Source organism: Pongo abelii, chromosome 11 (genome assembly GCF_028885655.2).
Source record: "Pongo abelii isolate AG06213 chromosome 11, NHGRI_mPonAbe1-v2.0_pri, whole genome shotgun sequence".
NCBI classification, from domain to species: Eukaryota; Metazoa; Chordata; class Mammalia; order Primates; family Hominidae; genus Pongo; species Pongo abelii.
This window is the reverse complement of record NC_071996.2, coordinates 135,535,647-135,552,105: the sequence shown is the minus strand read 5'-3', so window position 1 is coordinate 135,552,105 and position 16,459 is coordinate 135,535,647. Positions and strand designations below refer to the sequence as shown.

Below are 16,459 nucleotides of genomic sequence, written 5' to 3'. Positions count from 1 at the left end.
TCTCTCTTATCTTCACTTATTCAAACTGCACCAATCCATGGCCTGGCTCAAATATGTCACTTCCAATAAAGCATCTCTAGGCAATCCTAATGGGAAATAGTGGTTCCCTCCTCTCAAATCTCAGTGCACTTTGCCCGTCCTGTCTTGTGGTGCTTATTACCTCTAAATGTACTGTAGTTCTAAGAAGAATCTGTTACCTCATCATCTCTGTTATGCCATCATAACAGCCCTGCACCTGTTACATCATCATCTCTCTGAAAGCATATAGCACAGAACAGGAAATAGTTTAATAGATTGTTTTGGATTCTACATATTCAGAGAATAGCCTTCCAGTAGATTTTAAGCACCTGGATGAGTGTTCCTCTCTTCAAGCCTTCCGAAACATCCTCCTTGGACATGTAAGTTTCAAATATGCTCTTTTTCTTCCCTCGTGTGGACTTGTTCTTTGACTTTTTGTCACCTGGCGAAGCACCAATGTCATGTGGACCAGCCACAGAAGACACACCTAGAAACAGGAGGCAGCAATCAACTCTTTCCTCAAACATCTGTGTATTTTTAAAACTGGAGATATTATACCTTTTTACAATTATTATTTAAAGAGACCAACAAGAGACTGAAACTCCCTGATGGTGATTTTGAACAATAACAAAAAGGAAAGAGTGGCTAAGAAAACATGAATAAAATATACACAGATGAGACTTGAGTTTTAAATCAGCACAACACGCATGGAACATAATCTGAATAATGAGCTCAGTATTCTTTGCTATTTATAGACATAAACTTTTTGAAAATAGAAATTACTAAAAGATTGCCACTTTTCTAGAGGAAATTAAACAGCTGTACTTAATACAACAATAAATTAAGACAGCAAGAAACCACATCTAATTCTAGAATAAATCACACAGGATACTTAACAGGTTACTAAAAGAATTATAGTAGCCCTCAGTCCTAAAAGACACCCTCCACTTCACACCCATTCCACTTTCACTTCAGTTCTCCAGTTATTCAGGCAGACTCCATTTTCCTTTTACTACCTCTGGGGGTCCCCAGGGGCCGGAGGTTCATTCTGTAGTCAGGATGGCTCATTATTGGCTCCAAGGTCACTCTTCTCTCCAGATCCAGGGAAACCTCCACTGCTCAGCTCAGAGTTCCCGCCTTGAGCAGCTCTGTTGTCATTCGCTGAAACCAAGAAGAGATTGGTAATTGGAGAGCGGTTAAGCTGTAGCCTCCTCTGTCCTCTCAGAAATTTAGTAGTTCAATGGCAAAGGCAACATGGTGCCCCTCCGGGGTTCTGGCATCACATTCTCTGGGGCAGTTAGTCAAGCACACCATCTGTCTCGAGTTTCTTTTCAAGGCCTTCACCCTCACAGGCACCACCAGACTGCTTCTTTGGGCCACTTCAACTAAACATCTCCACAAATGGGGCAATGATGTGAAAAATAAGGAATCCTGCGGTTCTATTCGCTTGTGAAATGCACAAAAATATAAAGAAATATAGTTTTGAAAAGTGATAATAAACATCTAGAATCTAAAAGCTGTAATGGAATAGGTACTAAACTGGGGCTCAATATGTGGCATTTACTAAGTCCAACTCCGGACAAATGATATACCTCTATGAAACCAAGTAAGTCAATTCCTTAGAATCCACCAACAAAACCTAATTCATTGTCACAACTTGATGTCCCAAACTATGCAGGGAGCCCCAGATGATTCACACGCTTTCAAACCATGGCAATACTGTAATTAGACGTCTCTTCCCCTACTCTTACCTGCCATCACCTCAAACCAGTTGTCTCATCAGAAGCTCAAACAGCTGTATCTAAGTATAAGAGCAGCTGCCAGGATCAGCAGGCTGGAATGTGGGGCCCTGCAGCTGGCCCCTGGCCTCCCACCTGGATGCTGAACATGTCATCACAACTTCTACTTTCTAGTCTCTGCTGGCCACCAGCCCAGGAGTCAAGTCTATATTTGAAATTTTTGTGGGCAGCCTGAGTTCCCACAAAATGAATCAAGATGTCATTCTGAACACTAGCTTCCATTTCCTCTATATTTCCCACACACATCCTTCACCAAAATGATGTAATTTCTCTTTAAATTGAAATTAATACTAACTCAGCAGAAGAAAAGCAATGGAGACAAAGGATAATAGGCCACTTAGGGAAAGATAAAGAGATTCACAGATAAAGCCAATCCAGTTGAAAGAAGAGAGAGAAAGAGATGGCCTTATATAAACAGCAAGGGAATGGGAAAGGCAGATGGAGGAGTCAAGACTGTCTGAGGGCTTAATACAGAAATGCATTTATCCACTCATTAATTTCACACATATTTCTTCAAGGCACTACACTAGACAAAATGAAGGATAAGTGGTAAGCACTATGTTTTTTTAAAATGTGGATAAATGTACAGATGATAGGAGAGAAAGAGTATCTCCAGGTCAGGAAACCTGAGAGTACTTTAGGAGAGATTTTGAAGAACTAAGAGTGTGAGGAAAGCATACTGTTGGCAAAAGGAAATAAAAATAGAGGCGCAAACAGAAAATACAGGCGAGTTCTCGCAAAATTAATTCCATTTGGATAGGGTCCAGCCTATATGAAGGGAAGCAGTGGCAAGGAAATTAAAACAAGTTGGAAGGTCTAAAAAACTAGGCCAGTTTTTCAAAAGCACTAGGGAGTTTTCAAAGCATGAATGAGCAGAAGAGAAAAACAACAGATTAGAATTGTTTCAGGAAAAATTAACCTGGTACAGGACTCAGAGTCATCTGGAGTTGACAGATACTAGCAGCAGATGCATCTTAGGAGAAAATCAGAACAGACAGGTGAAAGGAAAGGAAGACCCGAACTTGAGTTCAGGACACTGAAAAGAAGAGGTCCTTACCATGGTATTACACAGGACAAAGTGGCACCACCTAGCAACCAGGCATGTCTGGAAGTGAGCAAGGTGGGAGTGGTTGTGTGAGATTTCTAGGTAGGAGACTGGGAGTTGGTAAAGTTAAAGAAGATGATTAATTCTACTTGGAGAATTATATACCTCCACATGGAGCAATCCACCAAATACTTGAAAACGGAAGCAAAAGAGAGAGAGAAATTAGCCAGTCATTTGCATAAAGATGGTAACACAGAGTGTTCAAGAATGGATGAGATTGCCAAGAAAGGGTACGCAGATGCAGAGGAGGGCATAGGACAAGGAATGAACAAGCAACATTCCCTTCCCCGTGACATCATTGTGAAGGCCTAGTAACCCTGTAGAAGTCCTGGGCACTCTTACCCTGACAAAATCTGGGTTAGGGCAACTTTTAGGAAATGTAAAGAAGTATAAAATATAACAAAGAAGCTAATGAAGATGTAGGAAAAGAACCAACAGGGGCAGGCATTAAGAAAAAAAAGAGAAAAGAACTCCCAAGTGAGGACAGATCCATGATCAGGGTATGCTCCCACTAGTGACTAAGAATACAAATGCGGCAGCCTTGGTTGGGGCGAGGGGTCGAGAGCAAACTGCCAACAACCCAAAAACAAGCGCTGGAATTGAAAATGGGGCACTACATGTCAATCCTGATTCAGGCAAAAGTTCAAAATGACGGGGAGTTACTGCCAGGTAAGTGAGATGAGCGGACAGATTTCAATTCCAGTGTCCCTAGCTCAGCTGCATCTGTATCTTTCCTTCACAGCAGTTATCCCAGTTTCTGTAATTAACACCTAACTTGTCTCTTTAGCTCAGGGAGACAAGGAATGTTTGATTGGGTTTGTCATTGTAACTCTGGCGGCTCCCACAGCACCTAGGATAGAATAGGTGCTCAAAAGCTGCTCCATAAATGAATGGATGAATTTGTTTTCATGAACAATCAATGAGAACACCAAGCAGAGCAGGGTCATACCAGGAAACTACATTAAAAACAAGTCAGCAAAGAATGGGGGAAGAATGTAGGACTGAGAAAACAAAATTGGCAAGAATAAGCCGGACAGCTAGGCAGGCAGTAAAGGCCACATTTGGGTACCAAAGCACTAGAAGGAGATGGAAAGACCCTGAGTATATAAAATGCTAAGTAGAAAATGAACAAACAATGGCTGGGCATGGTGGCTCACGCCTGTAGTCCTAACACTTTGGGAGGCCAAGGCGGACAGACTGCCTGAGCTCAGGAGTTCAAGACCAGACTGGGCAACATGGCGAAACCCGGTGTCTACTAGAAATACAAAAAATTAGCTGGGCGAGGTGGCATGCGCCTGTAATCCCAACTACTCAGGTGGCTGAGGCACAAGAATTGCTTGAACCCAGGAGGCAGAGGTTGCAGTGAGCCAAGACTGTGCACTCCAGCCTGGGCGACAGAATGAGACTGTCTCAAAAAAGAAAAATGAACAAACAGGCAGGCACAGTGGCTCACGCCTGTAATCCCAGCACTTTGGGAGGCCAAGGCGGGCAGATCACCTGTGGTCGGGAGTTCCAGACCAGCCTGACCAACATGGAGAAACCCTGTCTCTACTAAAAAAACACAAAATTAGTATGCGTGGTGGTGCATGCCTGTAATCCCAGCTACTCAGGAGGCTAAGGCAGGAGAATTGCTTGAACCTGGGAGGCGGAGGTTGCAGTGAGCTGAGATTGTGCCATTGCACTCCAGCCTGGGCAACAAGAACAAAACTCCTTCTCAAAAAAAAAAAAAAAAAAGAAAGAAAGAAAATGAACAAACAAGAAATCTTCTATTCCCTGTGACATAGTTATAAAGGCCCATTAAGCCTGAACAAGTCCCTGGGCACTCCTACCTTGACACATTGAAAGCATGGGCCAGTTTCCAATCCTTACTAACTTCCAGAATGAGGGCCACTGATACACTGCCCAACAGCCCACTGGTCCCTAGAAAAGGTGTCCTACCATGGAAGTAGTTATACATTCTTAAGAGCTGGGCTGACATTAGGATGAACAGGCAATAGTGGTCAATAATGTCACATGGTACAAGAAGGCAGGAAGGATGAGGAATGGGGAAAAGGCACTAGACCTCACTAAGGGCAAATCTGAAGAAGGCTTCTGGGTGAAATAAACGGTGTCTTGAGACCCTTTGTATTCCCCAAAACCTAGCACAATGCAGAGTACATAGCAAAGGCTCAAAAATTGGAATAAATGAAGCCTATTTGGGACAGAAGTCAGGTTACAACAAATATATACCAGTGAGAAGCATGAGTAGCAGGGCCAGGACTACAATGGGGCAAGCCAGGCACTTAGGGTGCAAAATTTGAAAACGCAAAGTTCTATGAGTACCAATCCCACACTTGCAGGACCCAGGAGTGAGAGCTTCCTAGAACTTTTGCGCCTTATGCATCTCACTTGTCTTAGCCTAGGCCTAGTACTTACGAGTATCAGAGCAAATGGAATGTATGAAGCCGAATAGCGAAGGAAACTCAAAGAGATAAAGTCCAAAGACAGGTTTAGAGAGGGAAAAAGATGAGCCAATGGAAAGCAAAAGATGGGAAAAACAAGCAAAAGATGACTATTGATTAAGAAAAAAAAAAAAAACAGGGCAAAATTAAAATAAATCTCAATGAGATTAGAAAAATAAACCATTTATATTACAAATCAGTAAGAAGTACATGGATTAATCAACAAGTATTAAGACACTACTTAACACCATTTAAAAAAAAAACCAATAAATCCCTACTTCATAACATATTCCAAAATAAATTTCAGTTTGAATAAAATTTAAATGTTCAAAAATGAGAGACAGAGACAGGGAGACACACACAGAGAGTAAAGATAGAGAGAAAGGGAGGGGGCAGGGGAAAGGATACCCAGATGGTTGAATGAGGAGTTTGACAAATATTAACCCCTAAAGCAACGATAAAACTGACATTGTTAAAACTATTTAAAGATCTTGATATTGATCAAAAACATTACAACAAATTTGAGAAGTGCTGGTCCAAGAAAATCTACTGAATCTTGGTAAGAACAGTGAAGAGTGTGGTGTTTTAGCCTGGGGCTCCTATCATCCCACACTCGCTCCCAATTCCTTGGTACAGAAGCTACCAGGGTAGGACAAGCTGTGATGACAGGAAGCTCCACTGCCAGAGGGAGCTAAATTAATTTGGAGAAGAATTCCATGCCCATAGGTATTGTCAAAAAGTGATTTCAAGGGCAAAAAAGGAGGGAAAGCCAATATTACAGCTAACTTGAGTTTGCAATGCCAGTCAGCGCAAGCAACAGATCAGCAGACCAACCAGAAATTTAAAGTGGAGAACTAAGGAATGAGACAGCCAGACTGGGCCTTGATAAAAATCTATGTTTTCCTGCTGGTCTGGAAGACTGTCCACATGCACAAGACTGCAAATATGAAGGAAAGAAATGTTAGGGCCACAGCAAGCTGCTCATTCCTGGAAAAAGACGAGGCCTTGCAAATGGAGAAAGTAAAACCCAGGCAGACTTTCTGAACTTTGAATGCATTCTCCAAGCCTCACAAAAACCAATGACAAAGGGAAGCTCATTGTTTCAAGGAATTTAAACACAACCTCTGACCAATCATAGGCTGACCACTAAGATACGCTGACCCAGGGGGCAATACTTGACAGCCATACTGAAAAATAAAAACAAGAAAGGATGAGCTAAGCAGAGACATCAGCAGTCTCACACACACACTCCATGGAGAAACAGACTCCATGGAATTAATTAGTCCAGCCAAGTCACTAAACAAACAAAAAGAGCAACCACCTCTAACTCTGGGGAGAAGGAAATCAGAATACAGAATATATTATCAAAAATATCCAGTTTTCATAAGATATGCAAAGAATCAGAAAAGTGTGACCCATACATGGAAGGGGAACAGTTTCAATAAAAGCTATCTCTAGGGGAGCCTAGATTTTGAAGTTAGACAATAGGACTTCAAAGCAGCTATTATAAATATATTCAAAGAACTAAAAGAAAACACTTTTAAAATAAAGGAAACTATGATGACAATGACTCAGCAAACAGAATATTAACAAAGAGAAATTATAAAAAAGAGCCAAATGGAAATTTCAAGTGGAAAGACAACAACTGAAATGAAAAATTCACTAGAGAAGCTCAAGAGGAGGATTAAGCTGGCAGAAGAAATAACCAATAAATTTGAAGGTAGATGAATTAAGGTTATACAATCTGAAGAAAAGAAAGAACAAGGAAATTTTCTTTTAATTCCAAAATCAAGAATTGTAATAAGGAGTCTCACTCCATTTTTTAAATTTTTGATGTCTGACCACTGACTTATGTTAAGCCTCACCTCACTTTTCTCCTTTTGAACCCACAACTGATCAGGCTAATAAGAAAGTCCACATGTGCCTTGCCTTTGGCCCCAGGGGAAAATTCAAGTTTTGCCGATCCTCAGCCTGCACATGGGAACTCCCCAGCACCCCAGCCATTATAAAGGCATAACCCACTCCCTCTTTCTAACTCAAGGCAGGCCAGACCCACTTGTACTAACCCTACCATCCCCAGAAGTCTCTTGGGTGAATAATAAAATTTCTCTCAAATTTTGTTGGCATGTGGAGTGCTTCCAGCATAGACATCCTACCTGTTAACTGGGAGGGTTATTTTCTGCCTCCACAGGGTGACCATAGAATAGAAATGAAAGAGAGGACATCTCTATAAACCTTACAGAAATTAAAAGGATTATAAAGGAATACAATAAACTTAGAAAAAAATGGACAAATTCCCAGAAACAAAAATTACTAAAACTGAGTCAAAAAGAGAAAATTTGGCCAGGTGTGGTGGCTCACACCTGTAATCCCAGCACTTTCAGAGGCCAAGACAGGCAGATTGCTTGAACCCAGGAGTTTGAGAACAGCCACAGCAATATGGCAAAACCCCAGCCCTATTTAAAAAAAAAAAAAGTACAAAAAATTAGATGGACATGGTGGCATACACCTGTAGTCCCAGCTACTCTGGTGGCTGAGGTGGGAAGATCACCTAAGCCTGGGAGATCAAAGCTGTAGTGAGTGTGAGCTGTGATTACACCACTGAACTCCAGCCCAAGTGACAGAGGGAGACCCTGTCTCCAAAAAAAAGGTAGTAGAAAATCTGAATAGACATACAACCAGTAAATAAATTGAATTATTAATTTAAAATCTTCCAATAAAGAAAACTTCAGGCTCAAATGTCTTCACTGGTGTATTCTACCAAACATCGAAAGAAAAAAATATCATCAAATCCTTTACAACTCTTCCAGAAAATAGAGAACTCATTCTGTTATGACAGTATTCCCTCGATACCATAGCCAAAGAAAGGCATCAGAAGAAAAAAACTAAATCTTGTAAACAGATAAGATAGTTCATATTTTTTAAATTTATTCTTGAATCAATTTTATTAATTTGCATTTCTATAGGAATTTCTCAATTTCATCTAACATTTCACAGTGGGAGTAGAATGTTGTTCAAAATATTCTCTTGTATTTTCTTAATACCTGTCCTTTCTAATATGGTGAAAGTGTTCTTCATCTGTGTTGGCCAATATCGTAGTCACTAGCTACGTCTTTGGAGCAATTTTAGAGTGACTAGTACAACTGAAAAACTGTCAAGTTTGAAACATTTGTATTTCATCTTTATTCATAATGGACATTCTCTCAGGTTTGTTGGGGAAGAGGTTGGGTTTCCTTTTGTAGAGAGCTCTGTCACCCAGACTGGAGTGCAGTGGCACGATCATACCTCTGTAACCTCAAACTCCCAGGTTCAAGCGATCCTCCTGCCTTAGCCTCCTGAGTAGCTAGGATTACACGCATATGTCATCACATCCACCTAATTTTTTATTTTTTTATTTTTTGAAGAGATGTTGTCTCACTATGTTGCCCAGGCTGGTCTTGAACTCCTAGGTTCAAGCAATCCTTCCACCTCAGCCTTCTAAAGTGCTGGGACTACAGATGTGAGCCACCACACCCAGCCTTTCTCAGGTTTTAAAATTCTAGATTGTTATTTACTCTCATACTCTGAAGGTATCATTCCATTGTCTTACAGCCTCCATTGTTTCATTGAGAAGTCAGCCATTAATCTAATTGTCAGTTCTTTGAAAGAATAACATTTCTTCTCGCCAACCTGGCAGATTTTGAAATTTTTCTCTTTATCTTTGGTTTTCTACAGATTTACTACACTAGACCAAGGTATGGATTTTTTTTATCCTGCTTGGTGTCAGTAAGGTTTCTTGAATCTGTTGCTTAATAACTTTAATAAGTTTTAGAAAGTTTTTTTATTAAGGTTTTCAGCCATTCTCTATTCAAATATTGCTTCTGCTCATTCTCTCTCAACTCTTTGTCAGGATTCCAATTACACACTTTTGATCGCCTCAGTGTCTCTATGTCTCCCTCAATCTCTTCAGTAGTTTCCATCCTTTTTTCTCTGAATTTTTCCACTTCACTAATTCTCCCTTCAGCTCTGTCTAATCTTCTTAAACCCATCCATTATGTTCCCAATTTCAGTTATGTTTTCAAGTCTAAAATTTTCATTTTTTCAAGTTTCTAGTTCTCTGCTAAGAATGCTGAATCTCGTCTTTTATATTTGAACAAGGTAAGCATAGTATATTTAAGTCTGCTCCTAAAAACTCCAATATCAGAAGTCCCTATGGATCAATACTATCTTCTGTTGCTTGTACTTGATTTTTTTCATGTTATTTGATCATGCAATGCTGATTTTTTAAAATTATGAGCTGGACATTATATTTACAGAATGTTTATAGTAACATTAACAAGTAATGTTACCTTCCAAATAGAATTTACAACATTTGCTTCTGCCAAGCACCTGAAACAATAAATTACCTCAAGCTATTTTCAGGGTTTAAAGGTATTCCAAGTGGAGCAACAGTCCCTGTGAGGGCCTATCTACATCCAATTCACCCCTACTTCTAGGCTGTGGCGCCTCAGGATACCAACACCAAATAAGAGTGATTCACCAAGATCACTCACAACCCACAATAGCAGGGCCTAAATTCCAATTCTTATCCCTCTAACCCTAAAAGGCTATCAAATTTACTACTCAGGCTGGGCACAGTGGCTCACACCTGTAATCCCAGCACTTTGGGAGACCAAGGTGGGTGGATCACTTGAGGCCAGGAGTTCAAGACCAGCCTGGGCAACATAGCAAGACCCTGTCTCTACAAAAAATACAAAAATTAGCCAGGCACAGGGGTGCACACCTGTAGTCCCAGCTACTCAGGAGGCTGAGACAGGACAAACACTTGAGCCTGAGAGGTGGAGGCTGCAGTGAGCCAAGATTGGGCCACTGCACTCCAGTCTGGGGGCAGAAGTGAAACCCTGTCTCAAAAAAAGAAAAAAAAAAAAAAAAAGTACTGCTCAGTTTTTCAGCTGATCCCTCAAAAAAACTCAGCAAATGTTCACTGGAGAAAAAATAGTCCCAAATACTAACCTTATATCTCTAAGCCTTTATTCTCTCCTAGACACACTCTTATTACCTCTCAAATACTTTCAAAGTATTTCTCAATACTTTGAGGGGAAGGGCTATATTTGTTTGGTGTTTCTAATTGTTGTCTCATGGAAGACTGGTTTCCAATTATTTTCTTTTTTTGTTTGTTTGTTTGAAATGGAGTCTTGCTCTGTCTCCGAGGCTGGAGTGCAATGGCGTAATCTTGGCTTATTGCAACATCCGCCTTCTGGGTTCAAGTAATTCTCCTGCCTCAGCCTCCCAAGTAGCTGGGATTATGGGTGCCTGCCACCCCGCTTGGCTAATCATTGTATTTTTAGTAGAGACAGGGTTTTACCATGGTAACTAGGCTGGTCTTTAACTCCTGGCCTCAAGTGATCCACCCGCCTCGGCCTCCCAAAGCGCTAGGATTACAGGCGTGAGTCACTGTGCCCAGCCAGGTTTCCACTTATTTTCTATGCCATAACTGAGAGCGGAAGTATCAACCTCACTCTTAACTCTCTCATTCCCAACTCTCTCCTATATGGACTCACTCTTCTCCCAGACAAAACTTCTCCATATCTGCACCTATCCTCGCTTTCTATTTTAGAGGAGAAAATTTCCCTAATTTATAACCTAACCCTCTTAATGTGTGTTCTTCATGTTATTTTAATCTACTCTAGAACTTTTAACACACCCATTATTCTTGCCACTGGAGTATTCCCAATAGCACACAACCAATGTAAGAACCTGGCCCTGCTCCCCTTCTGCCCACCTCAAGCTACCAGCTATCATTCCATTTCTCTCATTCCCATCCCTGCCAAAGTTTAAAAATGTGGTCTGGACTCACAACCTCTATTTCTCCCATTACATACTCTTTAATCTCTTTTGGAATATGACATCTATCATCTTCTCTGTAATGAAGTAAAGCTTTCTGTATTCCTAGGAAGAAAAATCCTCACTACTTAAATAATGGCATTCTCTCAGTTTGCTTGTTTTTTGTGCAGGATGCCACTGATCAGCTATATCTTTGTAATACAAATTCTTCACCCTTGGCCTCCAGAACACAACAGTCTTGTGGTTCTTCTCTTTCTCTCTCTACAATTCACAGATTTCCTTACAGACTCCTCTTTTTTTCACTTACCTCTTCGGTTTCTACCATTTACAAGATTCTACTCTTATACCTCATCTCACTTCTCTTTTAAAAAGTTTTAAATTTTCATCTCCAGCTCTGCTCTTCAAAGCTCTTCTTTAACTTTCCAACATCCTGCTGAATAATACTGGCAAGCACTTTGAATGCCACATGTTTCTAATTCAATTTATTATTCTCCTCAAACTAAATTTTCCACCTGCATACTACATCCAGATTAATGACATCATTATCATCCCTGGGCAGCAACAGTAGACATCTAATTTCTTTTTCTCCATTAGTACTCTATTACCAAATTCTGTCTATTCTACCTTCAAAATGAGTCCTAAGTAGATTCCTTCCTTTCCAACTTAATTAGCACTGTCTGAATTCAGGTTGTTACAACTGTGTATGTACCATAAAGATGGCAATAGTTTTTTAGCAGGTCTCTCACTCACAAATCTCTTTTCCTCACTCCATGTTTCACCTACAACATAGAAGATATTTTATAAAATTCATTTTCTTTTTTCTTTTTTTTTTTTCAAGGCAGAGTCTCACTCTGTCGCCCAAGCTGGAGTGCAGTGGCACGATCTTGGCTCACTGCAACCTCTGCCTCTCGGGTTCAAGCAATTCTCCTGCCTCAGCCTCCAAGTAGCTGGGACTATAGGAGTGTGCCACCATGCCCGGCTAATTTTTGTATTTTTAGTAGAGACAGGGTTTTCCCATGTTGGCCAGGCTAGTCTGGAACTCCTGACCTCAGGTGATCCACCTGCCTCGGCCCCTCAAAGTGCTGGGATTACAGGCATGAGCCACCGCACCCAGCCATAAAGTGCCTTTTCAAAACCCTTCAGGGTTGCTCACTGCAGCTCTATAATCTAACCCACCCTTCCAGGCACATCTCTTACTATAAGTTTTTCAGTATCACACTAGGTGAATCACTGATGAAAACAGTAAGTTAGGAAAGACTATGATTGCCATCAAAGCCAGAAAAATGACTTAAAAACAAATTGGGTTAACAATTATAAACTCTGGAAAAAAATCAGAAACGACTACCTATAGATTCTGAAGGGTAAACAAATGGAGGCAGGCTGTTGGGAGGAGTAGGAATCTGGACAAGTAACTGGTAGTAGGGGGAATTTCATGAGTTTTTATAAAATTTGTGGTGAGGGAAATAGAAGTTTTGTCCCAAGGGCAAGCCACCATCACAGGGTTGGTGCAATGCAGGCAGCTAAATCTTCAATAGAAATTCCATAGGCTGCGCCTGGCTAGAAGAAAGGACCACAGGTGGAGAGTGACCACAGGTGGAGGTCAGTAGCAATCTAAAAGAGGAGAGAGCTGAAGAAGGGACTCCCCTAATTCTTATGACTCTTCAAGTCTCAGGCTGACCCCTTAGGTGTGTAGACGTGTAGGATAGACTCAACGCAACATCATAAAGGCCTAAAAATTTCAAATGAGATTTAAGCCAACAGAAGATTTCAAATGAGATTTAAGCCTACAGGAGACAAGACACAATCTGAGCCTAACAGGGTCTGAAGCTAAGTGCTAGTGAAATTTAAAAAAAAAAAATACAAGATTCTTCAAAAGAATTTAACAGAATTCAGAGTCTACACAAAATAATATTCAAGAAACAACCAAAATTATTTGACATACTAAGAACCCAGAAAACATCCATTCTAAAGGGAAAACTACATATCCCAACCTCAAAATGATTCAGATGTTAGAATTATCAGACAAGAACTTTACATCAGCTCTGATAACTACGCTCACTGAGGTAAAGGAAAAGACACTTGAAATGACTGAAGAGATTGAAACTCTCAACAGAGAAATAAAAACATACTTTAAAAAATGAGAATTTTAGACCAGGTGCAGTGGCTCATGCCTGTAATCCTCGCACTTTGGGAGACTAAGACAGGCAGATCACTTGAGCCCAGGAATTCAAGAGCAGCGTGGCCAACATGGTGAAACCCCATCTCTACTAAAAACACAAAAATTAGCTGGGTGTGGTAGCACATGCCTGTAGTCCCAGCTACTTGGGAGGCTGAGGTAGACAGATCACTTGAGTCCAGGAGGTGGAGGTTGCACTGAGCCAAGACCATGCCACTGCAATCCTGCCCGGGCAACAGAGTGACACCCAGTCTCAAAAAGAAAAAAAAAAAAAAAAAAGAAATTTAAAATTAATAAATACAATATCTGAAATAAAAAATTCAGTGGATAAGCTCAATAGCAAAATAGAGGTAAAAGAATAAACACTCAGGGAGTTTAAACTTTATCAACAGAAATTATACAATCTGAAAAACAGAAAGAAGACTGAACAAAAAGATAAAGTATTATGGACTTACAGGACAATATCAAAAGGTCAAACATAAGGGTAATTGGCCTGGTGGGTCACGTCTGTTAATCCCAGCACTTTGGGGGGTCAAGGCGGGCGGATGAACTGAAGTCAGGAGTTTGAGACCAGCCTGGACTACATGGTGAAACCCTGTCTTTACTAAAAATACAAGTTAGCGGGATGTGGTGGCGCATGCCTGTAATCTCAGCTACTTGGGAGGGTGAGGCATGAGAATTGCTTGAACCTGGGAGGCAGAGGTTGCAGTGAGCCAAGATCAGGCCACTGCACTCCAGCCTAGGAAACAGAGCAAGACTCTGTCTCAAAAAAAAAAACAAATAAATAAGGGGAATTGATTTCCCAGAAGAAGAGAACAGGTCTCAAAAAAATGACGAAACATTGGCTAAAAACATCCCAGATTTGCTGAAAAACATAAATACATAGATTCAATAAACTGAGTAAACCCCAAAAAGGAAAATTGTTTTAAAAATTGTATCTATATCATCATAATTAAACTGCTGCAAACGAACAATACAGAGAAAATCTAAAGCAGTCAACATAAAAAGAAATACCTCAAACAGAACAACATTTTGAATGGCAGCAGATTCCTTATTTTTTATTGTCATCTTTCCTGCCAGCCAAAGACAATGGAATAACTTATCTTTAAAGGGCTAAAAGAAAAAAACTGTCAGCCCTGAATCCTATTTCCAGCAAAAATATCCTTCAGTAATGAAGGCAAAACAAAGACATTTTTCAGATAAAAGAGAAAGCCCATCACCAGCAGCACTGTACTACAAGAAACACCATACTGAGTTCTTCAGGCTAAAGGGAAATGATACCAGAGCAAAACTGGATTTTCAGGAATAAATGTTAAGCACCGGAAATATTTAATGTATGTAAATTATACATTAGTAAAGTTTAAAAAATTTTAAGGAAAATTATTTCTAATCTGCAATTCTATATGCAGTCAAACTAACAATCAAGTATGGGGGTAGAATAAAGACATTCTCAAAATAGCAGGCCAAAAAAAATTTCCTCTATTTTTTCTTATGAAGCTACTAAAGGATGTGCTCCACCAAAATGACAGAATAAACTGAGATAGAGGATGATATGGAGCACAATGAGGAGAAGATTCAGCACAAAAAAAGTGCAAAGGAATTTTCTAAGACGACAGAGAAAAAAGAGACCCCAGGATAGCAAATGTGCATTAGGCATAGAGGGTAACCTCTAGATTGGAGGACAAAGGTCTAGATTAGAGTAGAGTCAAGAAAGAGAAATTGTTATCATTTAAGATCCCTGCTACCAAATAATTTAGTGTCTTTTTAATCCAAGGCAGAATACCTGGGTGAGCCTGGCTTGCTTCCTGTTCTAGGCTTAACTTGACCATAACCTGATGAAGTTCCTACTCTCCCCTCCAATAAATTGATTTAGTTGAGGCCACTCATTTCACCACACAGAAGTGTTCTACTTTGACCAACTCCTGAGCTTCTGAATTAACTAAAAGATAATCTACGGTATGCTTCCTTTTATATGACAAAGAAAGAAAAAATAAGAGTTACACACACACATACGATCATTTGTGCAAAAAGACACACAACACAGTAAATTAGAAACTAATGAGACTGGCTACCTACAGTGAGTAGATGGGAACAGTGAAAGGGAGGCAGGTGACAACTAGGTAAAAGAAATGGATGTGGAATAACACTTCACTTAATATGCCTTTTTACATGTTCTGACTTTTGGAACCACAATGATGTTTCACATCTCAAAAAAAAGCAACATAAAATAAACCAGAATGGGGGAAATGGCCTAAAAATGCAATTCAAATAGAAAGAAATTATGCTAACTATACTTAAAATGAAAAACACAACAAATGTTAATGAAATAAACTGAAGAAGACACCAAAAAATGGAAAGATATCCCATGTTCATGATTGTGGAATACTGTAACAGTGTCCTTACTACCCAAAGCAATCTACAGATTCAATATAATCTCTAGCAAAATTCCATGACATTTTTCACAAAAATAGAAAAAGCAATCCTAAAATGCATATAGAATCACAAAAGACCCCAAATAGGCAAAGCAATCTTGAGCAAAAAGAGTAAAGCCTGAGGCATCACACTACCTGATCTCAAAATATAGCCTACAGTAATCAAAACAGCACAGTACTGGCATCAAAGCAGACACACAGAGCAATGGAACAGAATAGAAAGCCCAGAAATAAAAACGCACATTTACTATCCATTGGCCCTCAAAAAGATGCCAAGAATACATAGTGGGGAAAGGACAATCTCTTCAATAAATGGTACCAAGAGAACTGGATTTCTATATGCAGAAGAATGAAATTAGACACTCATCTCAGAACATATACAAAAACCAAGTCAAAGTGGATTAAAGGAGGCCAGGAGCAGTGTCTCAGCCTGTAATCCCAGCACTTTGGGAGGCCAAGGTGGGTGGATCACCTGAGGTCAGGAGTTCGAGACCAGCCTGACCAATATGGTGAAAACCCGTGTCTACTAAAAATACAAAAATTTGCTGGTCATGGTGGCACATGCCTGTAATCCCAGCTACTCAGGAGGCTGAGGCAAGAGAATGCTTGAACCCGGGAGGTGGAGCTTGCAGTGACCCAAGACTGGGCCACTGCACTCCAGCCTC

The 16,459-nt window shown here is 40.2% G+C and overlaps 1 protein-coding gene across 2 annotated transcripts in view; it reads right to left on the bottom strand.

Moving 5' to 3' along the window:
• Nucleotides 1–16,459, bottom strand: part of DIS3L2 (DIS3 like 3'-5' exoribonuclease 2) — a 375,419-nt gene that overhangs the window by 317,488 nt on the left and 41,472 nt on the right. For both annotated transcript variants that reach the window (XM_063713123.1, XM_024243284.3), the window contains exons 2-3: nucleotides 1,035–1,179; nucleotides 348–505 (exon numbers count right to left, since the gene is read on the bottom strand). In XM_063713123.1, coding sequence (XP_063569193.1) covers nucleotides 348–505; nucleotides 1,035–1,086 — 210 coding nt within the window. In that variant the 5' untranslated portion in view covers nucleotides 1,087–1,179. The remainder of the gene's footprint in view (nucleotides 1–347; nucleotides 506–1,034; nucleotides 1,180–16,459) is intronic.